This window comes from Aplidium turbinatum, chromosome 18, assembly GCF_918807975.1.
Source record: "Aplidium turbinatum chromosome 18, kaAplTurb1.1, whole genome shotgun sequence".
Classification (NCBI taxonomy): domain Eukaryota; kingdom Metazoa; phylum Chordata; class Ascidiacea; order Aplousobranchia; family Polyclinidae; genus Aplidium; species Aplidium turbinatum.
The window spans coordinates 18,913,163-18,926,203 of NC_137489.1; the positions used below are offsets into that span (position 1 = coordinate 18,913,163).

Genomic DNA, 13,041 nt, shown 5'->3' on the forward strand with positions numbered 1-13,041 from the left:
CCGATATGCCGCACGGTATGCAAACTTCTTTTTTTGTAAAAGATTAAATAAAATGTCACTTGTGAACTTTTATAATCGCCGCAGGAATTTTCCTTATTATTGCAGAAGATATGATTGATTTGACGCCGAGGTCTGAGTTCAGGTTAAGTGTGATTTGTATCAGGCATTTCAGGATTAACAGCACTGGAGCGTTGGAAGCTATTCATCTTCGCATCTTCGATTAAATTCACTCATTTTAGAGCATTATACTTTAGAAGATTAAGAAAACAAATGCAGATTGCATTAAGAGCTTAAAATGCTTTGGTGTTTTATGACGTATAGGGTACGTTTGAAAGGTCAAGTGGAAACTCAAACATGTGCAAGGGATTTTGGTTAAATTGAAAGTACGTTTATGAAGCGTTGATTGTCACCATCATTGGTAAAAATGTTTTTCAAAAAATGCAGCTCCGCAATGAGCTAAAACAACAGTTGGCTGTAATGTAGATAAATTTTGACAAGGAATTTTATCATTTGAAAGCCACCCTCACATCCCAGTGCAGTGGAACATTTCTTGCCATTGAGCCGATGTCGATGCCGCTATCTTGCATTAAATCATCAAATAGATTCGGTTGATTTTAATATTTGAATTTCTGCAAAATTTTCTTTGATAACTATTAGGAAACTTGAGTGGTTAATAATGCGATGTGAAAGGAAACAGTGCAGTAAACAATGGGCTGTGAGATCATTTGTGAATTGTCACTTTGTGATAATTGTTGGCTCTAGTTTGTTGATTTTCAAAATAAATGCCAAACTTTAAAGCATCTGACGCTACTTCATTGTTTGAACAATAATATTTAAGACACTTGGGGATTCAGGGGAAGTTGTAGCAAAATATAACCAACCAGGATTTCTAACGCAACAATAAGTTAGCAGATGGTTGTCACCCTGGGATGGCTTGGCTCACTGACGGTGGAGTTATTAAATCAAAGGAAGAGATTTGCTAAACGGTGAAATTGAAAAGAAAACCTGAACAAAAATTGCAAGGCAATGACAAAACCGCCACTTCAACAAAGGCTGTCAGAAAGTAGTGAACTAATTGAAATCCTAATTGGACCCGACGACACGTTTTGTTGAGATAGAATGTATTTGAGTAAATATTACGAATGCAAACTAAAAAGTCTCTCGTGCAGTTTTGGTGAGATAAGATGACAAAGTATAGAAAAATAGCATTGGGGTTGATGGGACAAACTCAGATTTTTTGTTGAAAAAATCTTGAAGTTTCTTGGAAAAGCACTTTTCAAGATTAGTTGATGTGTTTATAAAAAGATGTGTTCTGTTTGTAGTTACTTGTCATGCTGCAAATGATAAACAGCAACAAGCAATCTGTTGTGGTTGCATCTTTGCAAAGCCTTGTTCTGACTTGTGGTAAAGTGTCAAGTGATAAAATTTAATTATAGCAATTTCATGTAATCTTATTTAATAAGTCGTGTATGACCTAGTCAAAGTCTGGGCAAGAAAAACTGTTTCTCAAACTATCTAACATCCGTTCAACACATACAAGCACACATGAAGACCAAGTTTTAATTAATGACCAGGTGATGGCTGCATGTGATGGTGGATTGTGTTGGCTTGACAACTTTCAACAAACAATGAAATAGCGCGATCATTACGCGCAAATTTTTGATGAACACTTTCCAACACGGTTTATAGCATTAAAAGTTCTTAGTTGCGCAGATCCTCATTTTTGTCCGTTGTAAATCTTTTTCGTGTATGTACAGGCTACCACACGAGTTTGCTAATAAGTAGAAAAGTGAAAATGGACGTTGTATTACAAACACGTTGATCAAAAAAAGATAAAAATTCCCAATTTTACAAACTAAAACGTGTCTGAGCTAAACTTGCATGTCACGTTTAAGATTTAACATCCTAGAGTGCCCTCCTCAGCCAAATAAGTTACGCTATGCCACTGGTGCTGAGTGTCTGAATTTTTACTTTGCGTTTTATTTGCTTTCAGAATCAACATCATTGTGGGGCGCACAAGCTGTCAGCTGGGAAAATGTTCATTTTCCAATATCGCGTTTGTACTGAGACGCTATCAATCACTCGAAAAGAAGGTTGGTGAAAGAGAAAAAAGTTGATCTATTAGAAGCTGTAGACCGGCGCTTGGAGTGGCATAATGTTTATGGACCAAGTGAATAAAGAGGTTCTGACAACGATGATCAGCGAAAGCAAAACAACCAGCATTGGATTAGATTTTTTAGTTAGGATTTTGAACGTTTGTAACAGATTCACTTTGAGAAGAAATACATCAACTTTTGCCACCGCCATTGTTTTGTCAGCAATGCTTTTGACATCGGACGCATTGTCTTATAGAAGATTATTTTAGTAAGTTAAATGTTAAGGAATATAATTAATTTGACAAATGATGAAAACATTCGTAGGCCAAGCATTAGAGACGAAATTATATGCAAGCATTAGAGACGAAATTATATGCATGAACCAATGCAATCTAATAACGTTATTTGATCAATACAAAAAACAAGCACATGGGTCTACATCTAAAAATACTACAAAGAAATAAAAAAAATAATTAAATCTAAAGTAGTTCAAAGATAAAACTGATCTTCGGACAACACCAGACCAATCTAATCAAAAAATAAAGAGCCCAAAATGTAGATACTAAACTTATAGTTAGCTAAGGTTTCGAAAACTAAACTATTTTTATTAGTGCTATTTATTTTATAGTGCTATTTATTTTATAGTGCTATTAAATCAATTCAATATCTATTATTATCATAATTTTTATTAATTATTAATTTAATATTTTTTAATTTATTATTTGATTAACTCAATATCACTGAAGATGAAGACACTTTAGTTTTCGAAACGTTTGCTGAACATGAGTTTAGTATCCACGTTATGGCCTCTTTAATTTTGTAGCGCTTATAAAATAATCTTAAATGAAAATAACAATTTAAACTAGAAATGAAAATTAACAAACTTTTCATGTGGTTGCAGTCATCAAGTAACGTCATGCAAGGGACAGATGCAGCGGAAATGCGACAAATTATCGTCTTATTGCAACCCGCGAATATTGAAGAGAAGCATCGACGCTACTTGTAAGTTTTCTGATGTTATATTGCAATTTTTCTCACTCAGCACATCCCATAATATGTCACGCAGTAGGTGTAAAGTTTTTACTAAATTAAATTATTTCCATCTGCATAATGAAATGGCTTATGTAATTGATTCTACAGGTGCATATTGTATAACAGTTGATTTTTTTAAATTTATCACTTGTTTATTTGCTCTAATTACAGATAAATATGCTGTCTTAGCTAATAGCACTCTCAATCATTTGGTGAGACAGTGCATGCGCATATTTAATAATTTCTAAACCTACTAAAACAAAGTATAAAAAATAGGCAAAACACAGGTTTTCAATGGAGTGTTATTTTATTCAGATTCGTTGAACTATGACGTCATAAGCGCTTCTCACAATATCGTCAAAAGATCTCGCAGGAGAAGATTTCGAGTCAACTGTAGACTGTGTTCCTGGTATTGCTGGCGGTAGCTACAGATGCTTCGAAAAAGGATTATTTTTATCATGGATTATTTGAAATATTTATCTGCTGCGTATCTCTTCAACATCTGATGTCTTGCCCTCTGGTATATTCAAGCAACTCTGTCGGAAACTTAAAATGATGAATTGGAAATAAACGTTGAAACTTATTTCTCGTTTTAGAACCATCGATAACATTCATACTTTTATACTGTTCTGATGCCTGGTTTATTTCTGACTTAATTGAACTTTGAAAACTGTACCTTGGTTCAAAAGCTTTTTATGCAAATATTTAGAATAAGGTTGATGTAATGTTGGCCTACTTTACAAAACCACAAAGTTTTTGTGTTTTTCCAGTTTTCAAGATTTTAACTGAATAGCTGAAAAACAAAAATTGAGACTCGATGTACAAAAATTTGTAAAAATAAAGATCTTTTCAACCAAGGTTTTAAATTATATTATATATTTGCAACCAAGATAATGGAAATACAGGGCTACGAATCTACGATGCAGTTTGGTTGCTAATTGTATCCGTTTGACTTAAGTTGCTCTCTCAAAATTTATTTTTATACGTTTTTCATTGTTTTATTTACTCGTTTATGCACTTACGCCTTTTATCAGGCCTTTGTAATTTTTAGAACATATCTGTCATTTATGTTTCACGCAGTCATGGTAATAATATCATGGACACTACGCCAATGCAGTAAATGAAATAAAAGATGACCGTTTTGCAATTTACTTTCATCACTTAGAAAAGAAAAAAGGATTTGAAGGTTTATACATGTACGAGCAGAGCTGACAAACAAAAAGTTTTATATCACTCTCAACACAATTTTATTAAAATTAATTGTCATTGGAAAGCGACTTCAGCTTTTAGTCTGTGCAAGGTTTTCTACGTTTTAGATCATTTCATTAACTTTTTAATATAAAAATGTAAGTCGATTTTGACTATGCAACTGCTCCGGTAGTCGGACAACTCGACATGCGACAAATCAGCAAGTGCTTCAACTCAGCAATTACATTTCAGCTAGGCTACTGCCAAGTCAGCAAATGAGATTTACGTTGGACGTGCTTGGTTATCGCTTGCCAAACTCATTTTGCTGACTTACTGTATAACAAGTACCAAGTTATGGCTTGTTCAGTTGTTACTTGCTCAGTTTTATCATTTATCAACTTTAGACACTTGCTGAAATGTTGCTTGCTCAGTTGCCGCTTGCTCAGTTCACAACTGCTGCTGACTTGTAAGAGACTCAGAAGGCCGCGTTATTGCTTATCCTTTGCAGTTCAAACGCCCACTTACCAACTACCCTGAAGCATTTTTGAACGGGCAATTAAGCTAAGTGAAACACATACGAAATTTAAGTACAAACATCATTCTGCTCACACATCACATCCTCGACATCACATCCATCACATCCTATGAGCTAAACGCATCAAGACGTGTTCCCCTCACGACCATCAGCGCTCTTGATAACGCACCATGGCCGATCTTCATAGCAACTGTCCATGCAAATCTTAAATATATCAGCTAAAGCTATGTGGGCTAATAAATCTATAGCCTAAATATATGTTGTTTATTTGTTTTTTGTTTTTTATATAACATTTTCTTTTTTTTATTTTCTCTTTATATCTTAAATTTTTCTGAAGGTGTTGTAACCGTGCCAAATTTTTTTCAACTCAATGACTTACTTCGGTCACTAGCACGTTTTAACGTTCGCATTTTGTCGCTTCTACCTTTTTCTACACCTTTGCTATGTTGACGTGTATTGTTTTTGATATGATGGTCAGAATTAAAAACAACTGAACTGAACTGCAGTTGGTGTAAAAAAACACATTTTATAAAGGTGTCGACATCTTGCACTCGTTCTCTTGTCTACACGCCACAGGGCCGCGAAACATGCAGCCCCAACAACATACACTAGGCTAAACATATGTGTTTTTTTGTTGGCCGCTGCGCAAAATAAATGCCTGCCTCAAACCGGGCCGTAGTGCGAAAAAGGTTACCGATCCATGGTCTAAACCAGAGGTGACGAACCTGCGGGCCGTCAAAGAATTTTGTGCGGCCCGCAAAAATTTGACAATCGCTCATGCAGACATCTCAAAGCTGTTTTATGCCTTCACTGGTACACCTGTCATTTGCTATTTTCTTAAGTCGTTTCAGGTCGAGGTTGACAGATGAAAATCTTAGTATGCAGTTGAGAGTTGCCACATCGCCTGTTCGACCTAATATTGAACGCTTAGTCAAGCAAAAAACTTTCCAAAAATCCCATTATGCAAAAAAATTCAATGCTTCTAGCCTATGTTAGTTTTTAATATTTTATGCTTCAATGCTGCATTAGATAACTTCAGCTGTATGATTCGCATGGGCCTTTATTTGTTGTTTGAAAAAGAAATTTCATTAACTGATTTGCTGTTTCGGAGCATAATGGTCGAAATATTTAGTTAGTTTGAGCAAAAATGATAGAGCCAAAAAAAGAAGAAATCATAATGAAAGCAAACGCTCCGAACATTAAACTGTCTTCATTATCAGTGCAAGTAGGCTACTGTTGCTCTATCCTTTTTGCTCAAGTTGATTTGTTTTTATTTTTTGCTGTTGTATGTTTCGATTCTGCGTAAGATAATTTCAACTGTGTGGGTTTTATTACTTTCATCTGCCGTTTGTTACTTTTCATGAATAATATCTTGAGTCGCTTCTAAAAGATTTCATAGTAGGTTGCGATTAAAAAGTTGTGTGGCCCGATAACCCATGTGTAATTGACAAAGTGGCCCGCGACCGAAAAAAGATTCGTCACCCCTGGTCTAAAGTACCAATCTTTTTTCTTTCACGGACCGTTTTTAAAATGAACATATCGTCGCGGATCGGCCATAGGAAAAATGAAATTTGACATTTAGGCTACTTTCAGGTTTAATTTTTTTCATAGTTGTTAAAACACACTTTTGGCACGATTTCTTAAAATAAAATAGACAATGTAAAGTCGTGGTTGGAAAAAAACTAGTTTAGAAGGAGATCTAGGAATATTGCGCCCAAGAAAACTTTGACTAATTTAACAGTCGTCGTCGTCGTCGTCGTGTGAGCGTCTGGGGCCGAGGGTCTATCCTTTTACCACCCCAGATTCACGATGTTCCGGACTACACTGGAAGGCTGCTAGATAGCAGCCAGTCTTTGGTTTCATCATCCATGACACGCAGACCTTCCACTCTGTTAGGTGGCTTGAAGATGGAGCAGTCATTGATGATATGGTCTGTGGTCTGTTCCTCGGCACCACATTTACAGGAGGAGGAAGAGACCATTTCCCATTGGTGCATTGTTGAGCGGAAAAGCCCGTACGGAGACGGTTGATGCGCACCCATGCCTGTCTTGGTAGTGTTAGACCGATGGGGCGTGTGTCGGCGTCGGGGATGAACGAATAGAGTCTGGTGGCGGTTGACCTCCATTCAGAACTCCATTTATGGTCCGCCCAAGCAGCAACAGAGATTGGATGCCAGCGAGAATGGGGAGATTGTCCAATGGTGTGGGACGCAGGCATCCGGTCACTGTGGGCAGGGCGCTGTTTATGGCAGTGTCGATGTTATGGCAGTGAGCACTGCGGCACCAAACAGGTGCACAGTACTCTGCTGAAGAGTAGACAAGGGCTAAGGCTGCTATACGCAAAGGGTCAGCCCCCTCCCCCCAGCTAGAGCCTGCCAGGCGCTTGAGTAGCGCAGCGCGGGATGTGAGTTTCTTGCGCAGTGACACCAAATGATGGCGGTACGTGAGCGATCTGTCCAGTGTCACCCCAACAAATCTTGGTTTGGGGCAGAAGGACAGAGATTTTTCGTTGTTCTGGACGTGTAGCTCACGATCAGCAGATCTCGATCAGAATTTAACAGTGTTTTGCTTGGATTTTCTGCACTTTTAAGCCTGATAATGATTTTTTAATGAAGACGCACATCTTGCGTTTAAAAGACCAATATCATAAATTAAAATTAGATTTCTTTAGAAGTTTGAAAGACAAGTTTTGATTTAAAATAGAAAATGCTTTATTAAATATTATTTTCTTTCACGACTACAGAAGTATTTCAATAACACAGGCCAACAAAAAAGAGAAAAAAATTGTGTCTGCAATGTAAGATGTGATTTGGGGTATATTGAGGCTGCTGATTTCAAAAATCACATCAGATTTTAGCCTACCCATCACATCAGGTTTTTGAGATTTTGCATGATATTTTTTCTCATAATATTGGCTTTTTGGCCGAATTTTCTCTTACTGTTACCGTTTCATAAAGACCTTATGATCCAATAGTGTTTGAAAACTTGTCATAATCATGGAAAGGATTTTATTTTGTAACAGATGGTCCACTGGTCAAAAAGGTCACCTAGACCATGTGGCTAGTGGACTATCTGTCTATGGTAGACCATCCAACTTATGCACCTTCTGAGAACTGTCCATAAACCACCCCTTACAGGCAGGGTTACATTCACTTTCGCCTGAATGCTTGGTACCACTCCACTTTTTGATATATAACATCGGTTTTATCATTTTCGTTTTGTGAAGAGTACACCATAGCTACTGCTGAACATGGAGATTTAAGCTTATGTGAATCTTGTCTATAACTCAATTTTAGTTGTCTTTCACTCAATCTAGTTTAAATTTTCATATATTCAGATTTTTTCATACTGGCAAGGTGTTAATTCTGTTTGTGGTGTGAATAAGTAGCAGGATAGCATCTTCAAGGAGAAAGTGTGAAAATGACCCTGATGTTTTTTGTTACATATGTGGCAATTATACTGTTCCTAACCAAAGGCAAACCATAACAAGTTTTGTGAAACAAGCATATCTTGCATACTTTAAAATTTGCTGGGTGATCAGGATAAATCATGGGCTCCACTGCCTCCACATACTGCATGTAAAGCTTGTGTGGAAACCTAAGACGATAGATCAATGGAAATCCTAAATCCACTCACAACATTCACAAAATCATGCAAGCGAAAGATTGTCCCAGAGTAACGTTTCTCAAATGTGCATGTGAATATCCTTTTTTCTGTAGAATTGAACGTATTTTTATGTGTCTATTCTATTCAATTTCTTCAATTTTATTTTTTATTGCCGGCGCAAACATAATTATTGCGAATGACATTACAAACACACAACTGTAGTAAAAGATAGCAAAACCAAAAGGTTTAAAATGCATTGGAGATTTGCACAGCCACCAAACCTTTACTTCTTAACACGAAAAAATAACAATGTAGCCTACTCTTGTAAAAAAGAGGACGTTGAACGTTTAGTGTTAGCATATAAACTTTGAAAAATTGGGTTCAAGTTACCATACTACAATAAATTCAAAAAAAAAAACAGGTCTTGAAATACCTCAATGTCTTCATTAGTATTATGTTTGTATCTCTTGTGTAGACTTTAGACTTTGTCGTGATGAATTTAGACTTTATCGCAGACCTTGTTGACAAAAAAGAGTTCGCCATAGTCTACCAATATAGATCAGGAGTCGATTTTACCAATTTTTACCAAAACAGCATTCAGATATCATAAAATCCTGATGTGATTTTTGAGTTCAGCACTCAAAATATACCCTAGAATGGCATTTACTATGCTGACACAAAAGTGTGTTGGCTTGTTTAATTTATTTGTTGAAGGTTTGTATAATATTGTGTGAACCTAAAGTAAATTTTCGAAATTAATCTGAGGTTCCCCAACCCCACCTTTCGTATGCGTACTCAATTACTCATATAGCTTGTACAAGGCACGTTTCACTTCATACCTGGGATAGGTCAATTTATTTGTTAGGTGGTTGGTGAGCAAGGTGTTTACTTGGAAATATTTCATTAGTATCATGGTGTTTGAGGATCCTTCAACACTACACCGGCACTGTTCTTTAAATTCACTGCTCAAACCATGCGCTCCCTATGCCACCCGTTAGGTTTATGATAGTAAGAAAATTATGCAAAAAATGTAGTTTACTTTTTTTTCGATTTTGAGGGAGGTACGTGACCAAATTCCCCCTCCTTGGATACGTCACTACTTTGATAGACTTGCAACATGTTCTAGGTAAAATTCTTTTGTGCGTATTTAGTGCATGGCTGCTCTTGTTTTCATTGTAGGCCTAATCAATTTATTCTATGATTAAGAACATAATCTACTTTCAACTATTAATTCTATTGACGGCCACTTTGGGCGTGTGTTCTTGTGACCCGGTAGCAACCTTTTCGTGGCCTGGTGGTTGGAGACCCTTGGTCTAAACCAGACGAGAAACTACTATTGAGATAGTGGGATAGGCTCTTTCAGCGGTCATCTTTAGGACGGTTGGTTTTGTTTGCTCTTATCTCTAGGCATTTCAAAAACACTTTGCAAAAAAATATATTTGAAAGTTTGAGAAGATTTAAACATTTTCTTCGTTGGAAAAACGGATCTGTCAGGACGCGATAAAGACGAGTTATCCAAACTGTCATCTGATCTAACGTTTGTGATTGCTTTCATCCAAACAGCTCTTTATATGTTTTTAATTGTGCTGCAAACGATCATTTGTTTATCTCACAAAAGGCAATTAAAGTTTGTTTTGTTGTCTTTTGCTATGACCTGTATGTGGATCTAAAGTACTGGAACTAAAGTCAGACTTTTAACATGGTAACGCTGCCCACTTGCACACATATATCCAAATCACCAAAATGTTGTTTTCAGTAATCCCAAGTGAGTAACTTTAGTAATTTTGCTTACATTAATACATAGCTCACTTTTTCAGCAACAAATGCTCATTAGAACTGCTTACAGCTGTAATACCAGCCAATACGAACAACACGAAATAGCTCAGGGGTGTAACAATTTTTGTCATTTTTGGCAGCATGTAAATGTTTTTAGTGGTGCACATTTACAACTACTACCAATAGGTGGAAAATCGTAGAAACAACTTGTATTTGTTTTGCTACAAACAGAAAAGCTACAGAACTTATAGGATTTGACTGAAATGCAAAGTTGCTAAACCAGACTCCGAATCCACTCCATGCTCAACTCAAGAAGTCAAGTCAACACCTAACACCCAAAATTTTAAATATTTCAATTTGCATTACCCAATACTTCAAACCACATTTCAATTTCTCGTTTTCTTACAAAATTTATGATCACTTGTAACTGAACCTTATAGTTTATGTATAGAGCACGTCGCATATTGGTAGGCAACACTCAACTTCATCAAACGTTACAGCAGCTCACCCGGTAACGGTTGCAGTAACATATGACGTATTAGGATGAACTCAGAGATGTACAGTATCTTGAGCACGACCGGAGTAGAGTGTTACAAGTAAGTGCTCTTAACCTCTAGTGTTGGATACCGTCACTTGATACTCATTCAATGGGAGTTGCAAGTTGTAACCTCAGGCAACTTTGGGGAAGTATTCGCAAAGGTTGTTGAGTTGATTCATTTCTCAATCAGAAATATTAACCAATTGCGAGCAATCATTGCACACGCATTTGCACCAACAACCGTTGTTGGGATTCCTTGTGAGAAAGTCTTGTGTTCTTGGAGCATTGGGCATTCTGTTATCTTCATTGAGCAGAACTTTTGCTCGTGTGAAACTGACCAGACAGATTGTAAGTTGTAAGATCACGCGATATCGAAATTCGTATTCCCTCGCAGTAAGATTTGATTGTAGTATAAGTGCAGCAGAACCGACAAGCTAGAGCGTAGGTATACAGATGGGCATACAAGCGGAAAACAATGCGCACCAGATGACTCATGTGTCACAATAGGGACAACGAGATAATTTCCGCTTGAGATTATTTCATTTATGTTCGTACTAAAATAATATGTGCGGAATGGTAACTAAGTGTCTAGTATTAGTGACAAAGAAAATACCACCGGAGATCCATGCCTAAGAGAGTTATGTGCTTTTACTTAGTTGTCATTTGGTAATGTGATTTTTAAAGATTTTGTGAGTTTCTTTTTGATAACGATCACTGTGTAAACGTTTACTTGCAACAGAGTTAGTTGTATAATGTGGCTGTAGCGGAGTATATCCATTGCAAACAGGCATTTGCTTGGAAAAATGACAAAAAAGGAGTTAAAGAAAATACTGACTTTAATTATCGCTATGTTTGATACTGAGAACATTTGACAGGTATCTTATACTCCCTTAATCTTCAGAGAATTTTGCATGACGAAATAAACCAGCTTCAACCAAGAACTAACCTTTTTATTTTCCTTTAAATTGCTTCACTGCAATCTATATTTGATTTATCTGGAATTGTCGAGGTTTTAGTATCATTTCGGTTTGATTTTGTGCCTAACCAATTCACTCATAGCGGTCAGTGCAGTGGAATGAGTAAAGCAAGGCAGCAGAAACTCAAAAAAGTAGAAGCGGCACAATTTTGGGTTAATGTTGCTTTTATGTTGTCGTATGATCTTTATTTGTTTTCTCTCTTGCACTTCCTCATATTTGTAGCCTATGTGCTCAGGTGGTCTTGCTAAAGCAAGTATGTTCGTTCCAAACTTTAACAGTATCACTACTATGGCATTGTTACTCTGTAACTTTGGAAGTTATATCTCCCACACCACGGCAATCATAATAGGCGAAACCTACCTCATCTCATTTCCCGTATAAACATTTGATAGAAATATACAGTATGCTGCTAAACCTTATCAGACGGATTGCATGGTAAATGTTGGCATTGCTTGTCTCAATCGTTGCTTTATGCAGCTTTCACTTCATTAATTTCTCAAAGACCACTTTGAAACAAAGTAACAAGTCGACAAAGTACGTTTGGAACCTGCCTGCATTAATTAAGATTGGTATTTTAGCATAAACTTATACGCCTGATAGAATTTCATTTTAAGAAACGCAAAAAAATTGTAACAACAAAACAGAACAAGTAGTGAGCTAGAGCTAAATTGATCAAGGAAAGGTTAGAAAAACATAGAAAAAAAATTCAGGCAGACATAAAATTTTGCTGCATTTGGGGTTCTTCGTTGATAGATCCAAGCTATATTTAACGGAGACACGGTTTCAGGTTTTAAGTTAAAAATTTAATTAAAAAGTCTTGACAAAATTTTAACATTTTTTGCTTTTGATGCGTATTTAAAGTTACACAACAGCTTGTCTTAACTAAGATAAGAATTTTTTGAGACAATAATACAGCAACATATTTAAGTCTAAAACGCATCGAAAAACTGCAGACAACTAAATCTATAACTTTGGCTCTACAGGACAAGGGTATCTCTTATTTTTATGCAGAAAATCAAATACTTTTTATGGAAAAGTTACAAGCTTTGCTTTGTCGCAAACATTCTATATGCAGATACCTAGCTTCAACTTATTGCTTAAACCATAATTGTTGGAAATGAAAGAGTTTTTGTTGCTTCCACAATACTTTGAGAAACGTTAACGAAGCAAAAGTCAACGGTTTTCTTCGCTAGCTGGCGCTAAGTTGTTGAATTTTAACCATTTTGTTTCTAAATACTGAAAACTTTAGGTGTTAACACCATGCTGAAAACTTTGGGTGTTTGGGTGTTAACAC

The 13,041-nt window shown here is 36.4% G+C and overlaps 1 protein-coding gene across 1 annotated transcript; it reads left to right on the plus strand.

Annotated features, from left to right (window-relative positions):
• The first annotated feature begins 2,193 nt into the window (after positions 1–2,193).
• On the plus strand, positions 2,194–4,259 carry LOC145787961 (uncharacterized). The gene is made up of 3 exons (XM_082599799.1): positions 2,194–2,364; positions 2,998–3,098; positions 3,444–4,259. Exons 1-3 carry the CDS (start codon positions 2,195–2,197, stop codon positions 3,551–3,553), a joined length of 381 nt encoding a protein of 126 aa, XP_082455925.1. The 5' UTR covers position 2,194; the 3' UTR covers positions 3,554–4,259.
• Positions 4,260–13,041: the final 8,782 nt, after the last annotated feature.

Bases quoted from the DNA above. Each gene is read 5' to 3' on its own strand.
- LOC145787961 (XM_082599799.1), top strand. From the start codon at position 2,195: ATGATCAGCGAAAGCAAAACAACCAGCATTGGATTAGATTTTTTAGTT. The intron at 2,365-2,997 runs GTAAGTTAAATG...ATGTGGTTGCAG, and splicing joins TCTTATAGAAGATTATTTTA to TCATCAAGTAACGTCATGCA. The intron at 3,099-3,443 runs GTAAGTTTTCTG...TATTTTATTCAG, and splicing joins GAGAAGCATCGACGCTACTT to ATTCGTTGAACTATGACGTC.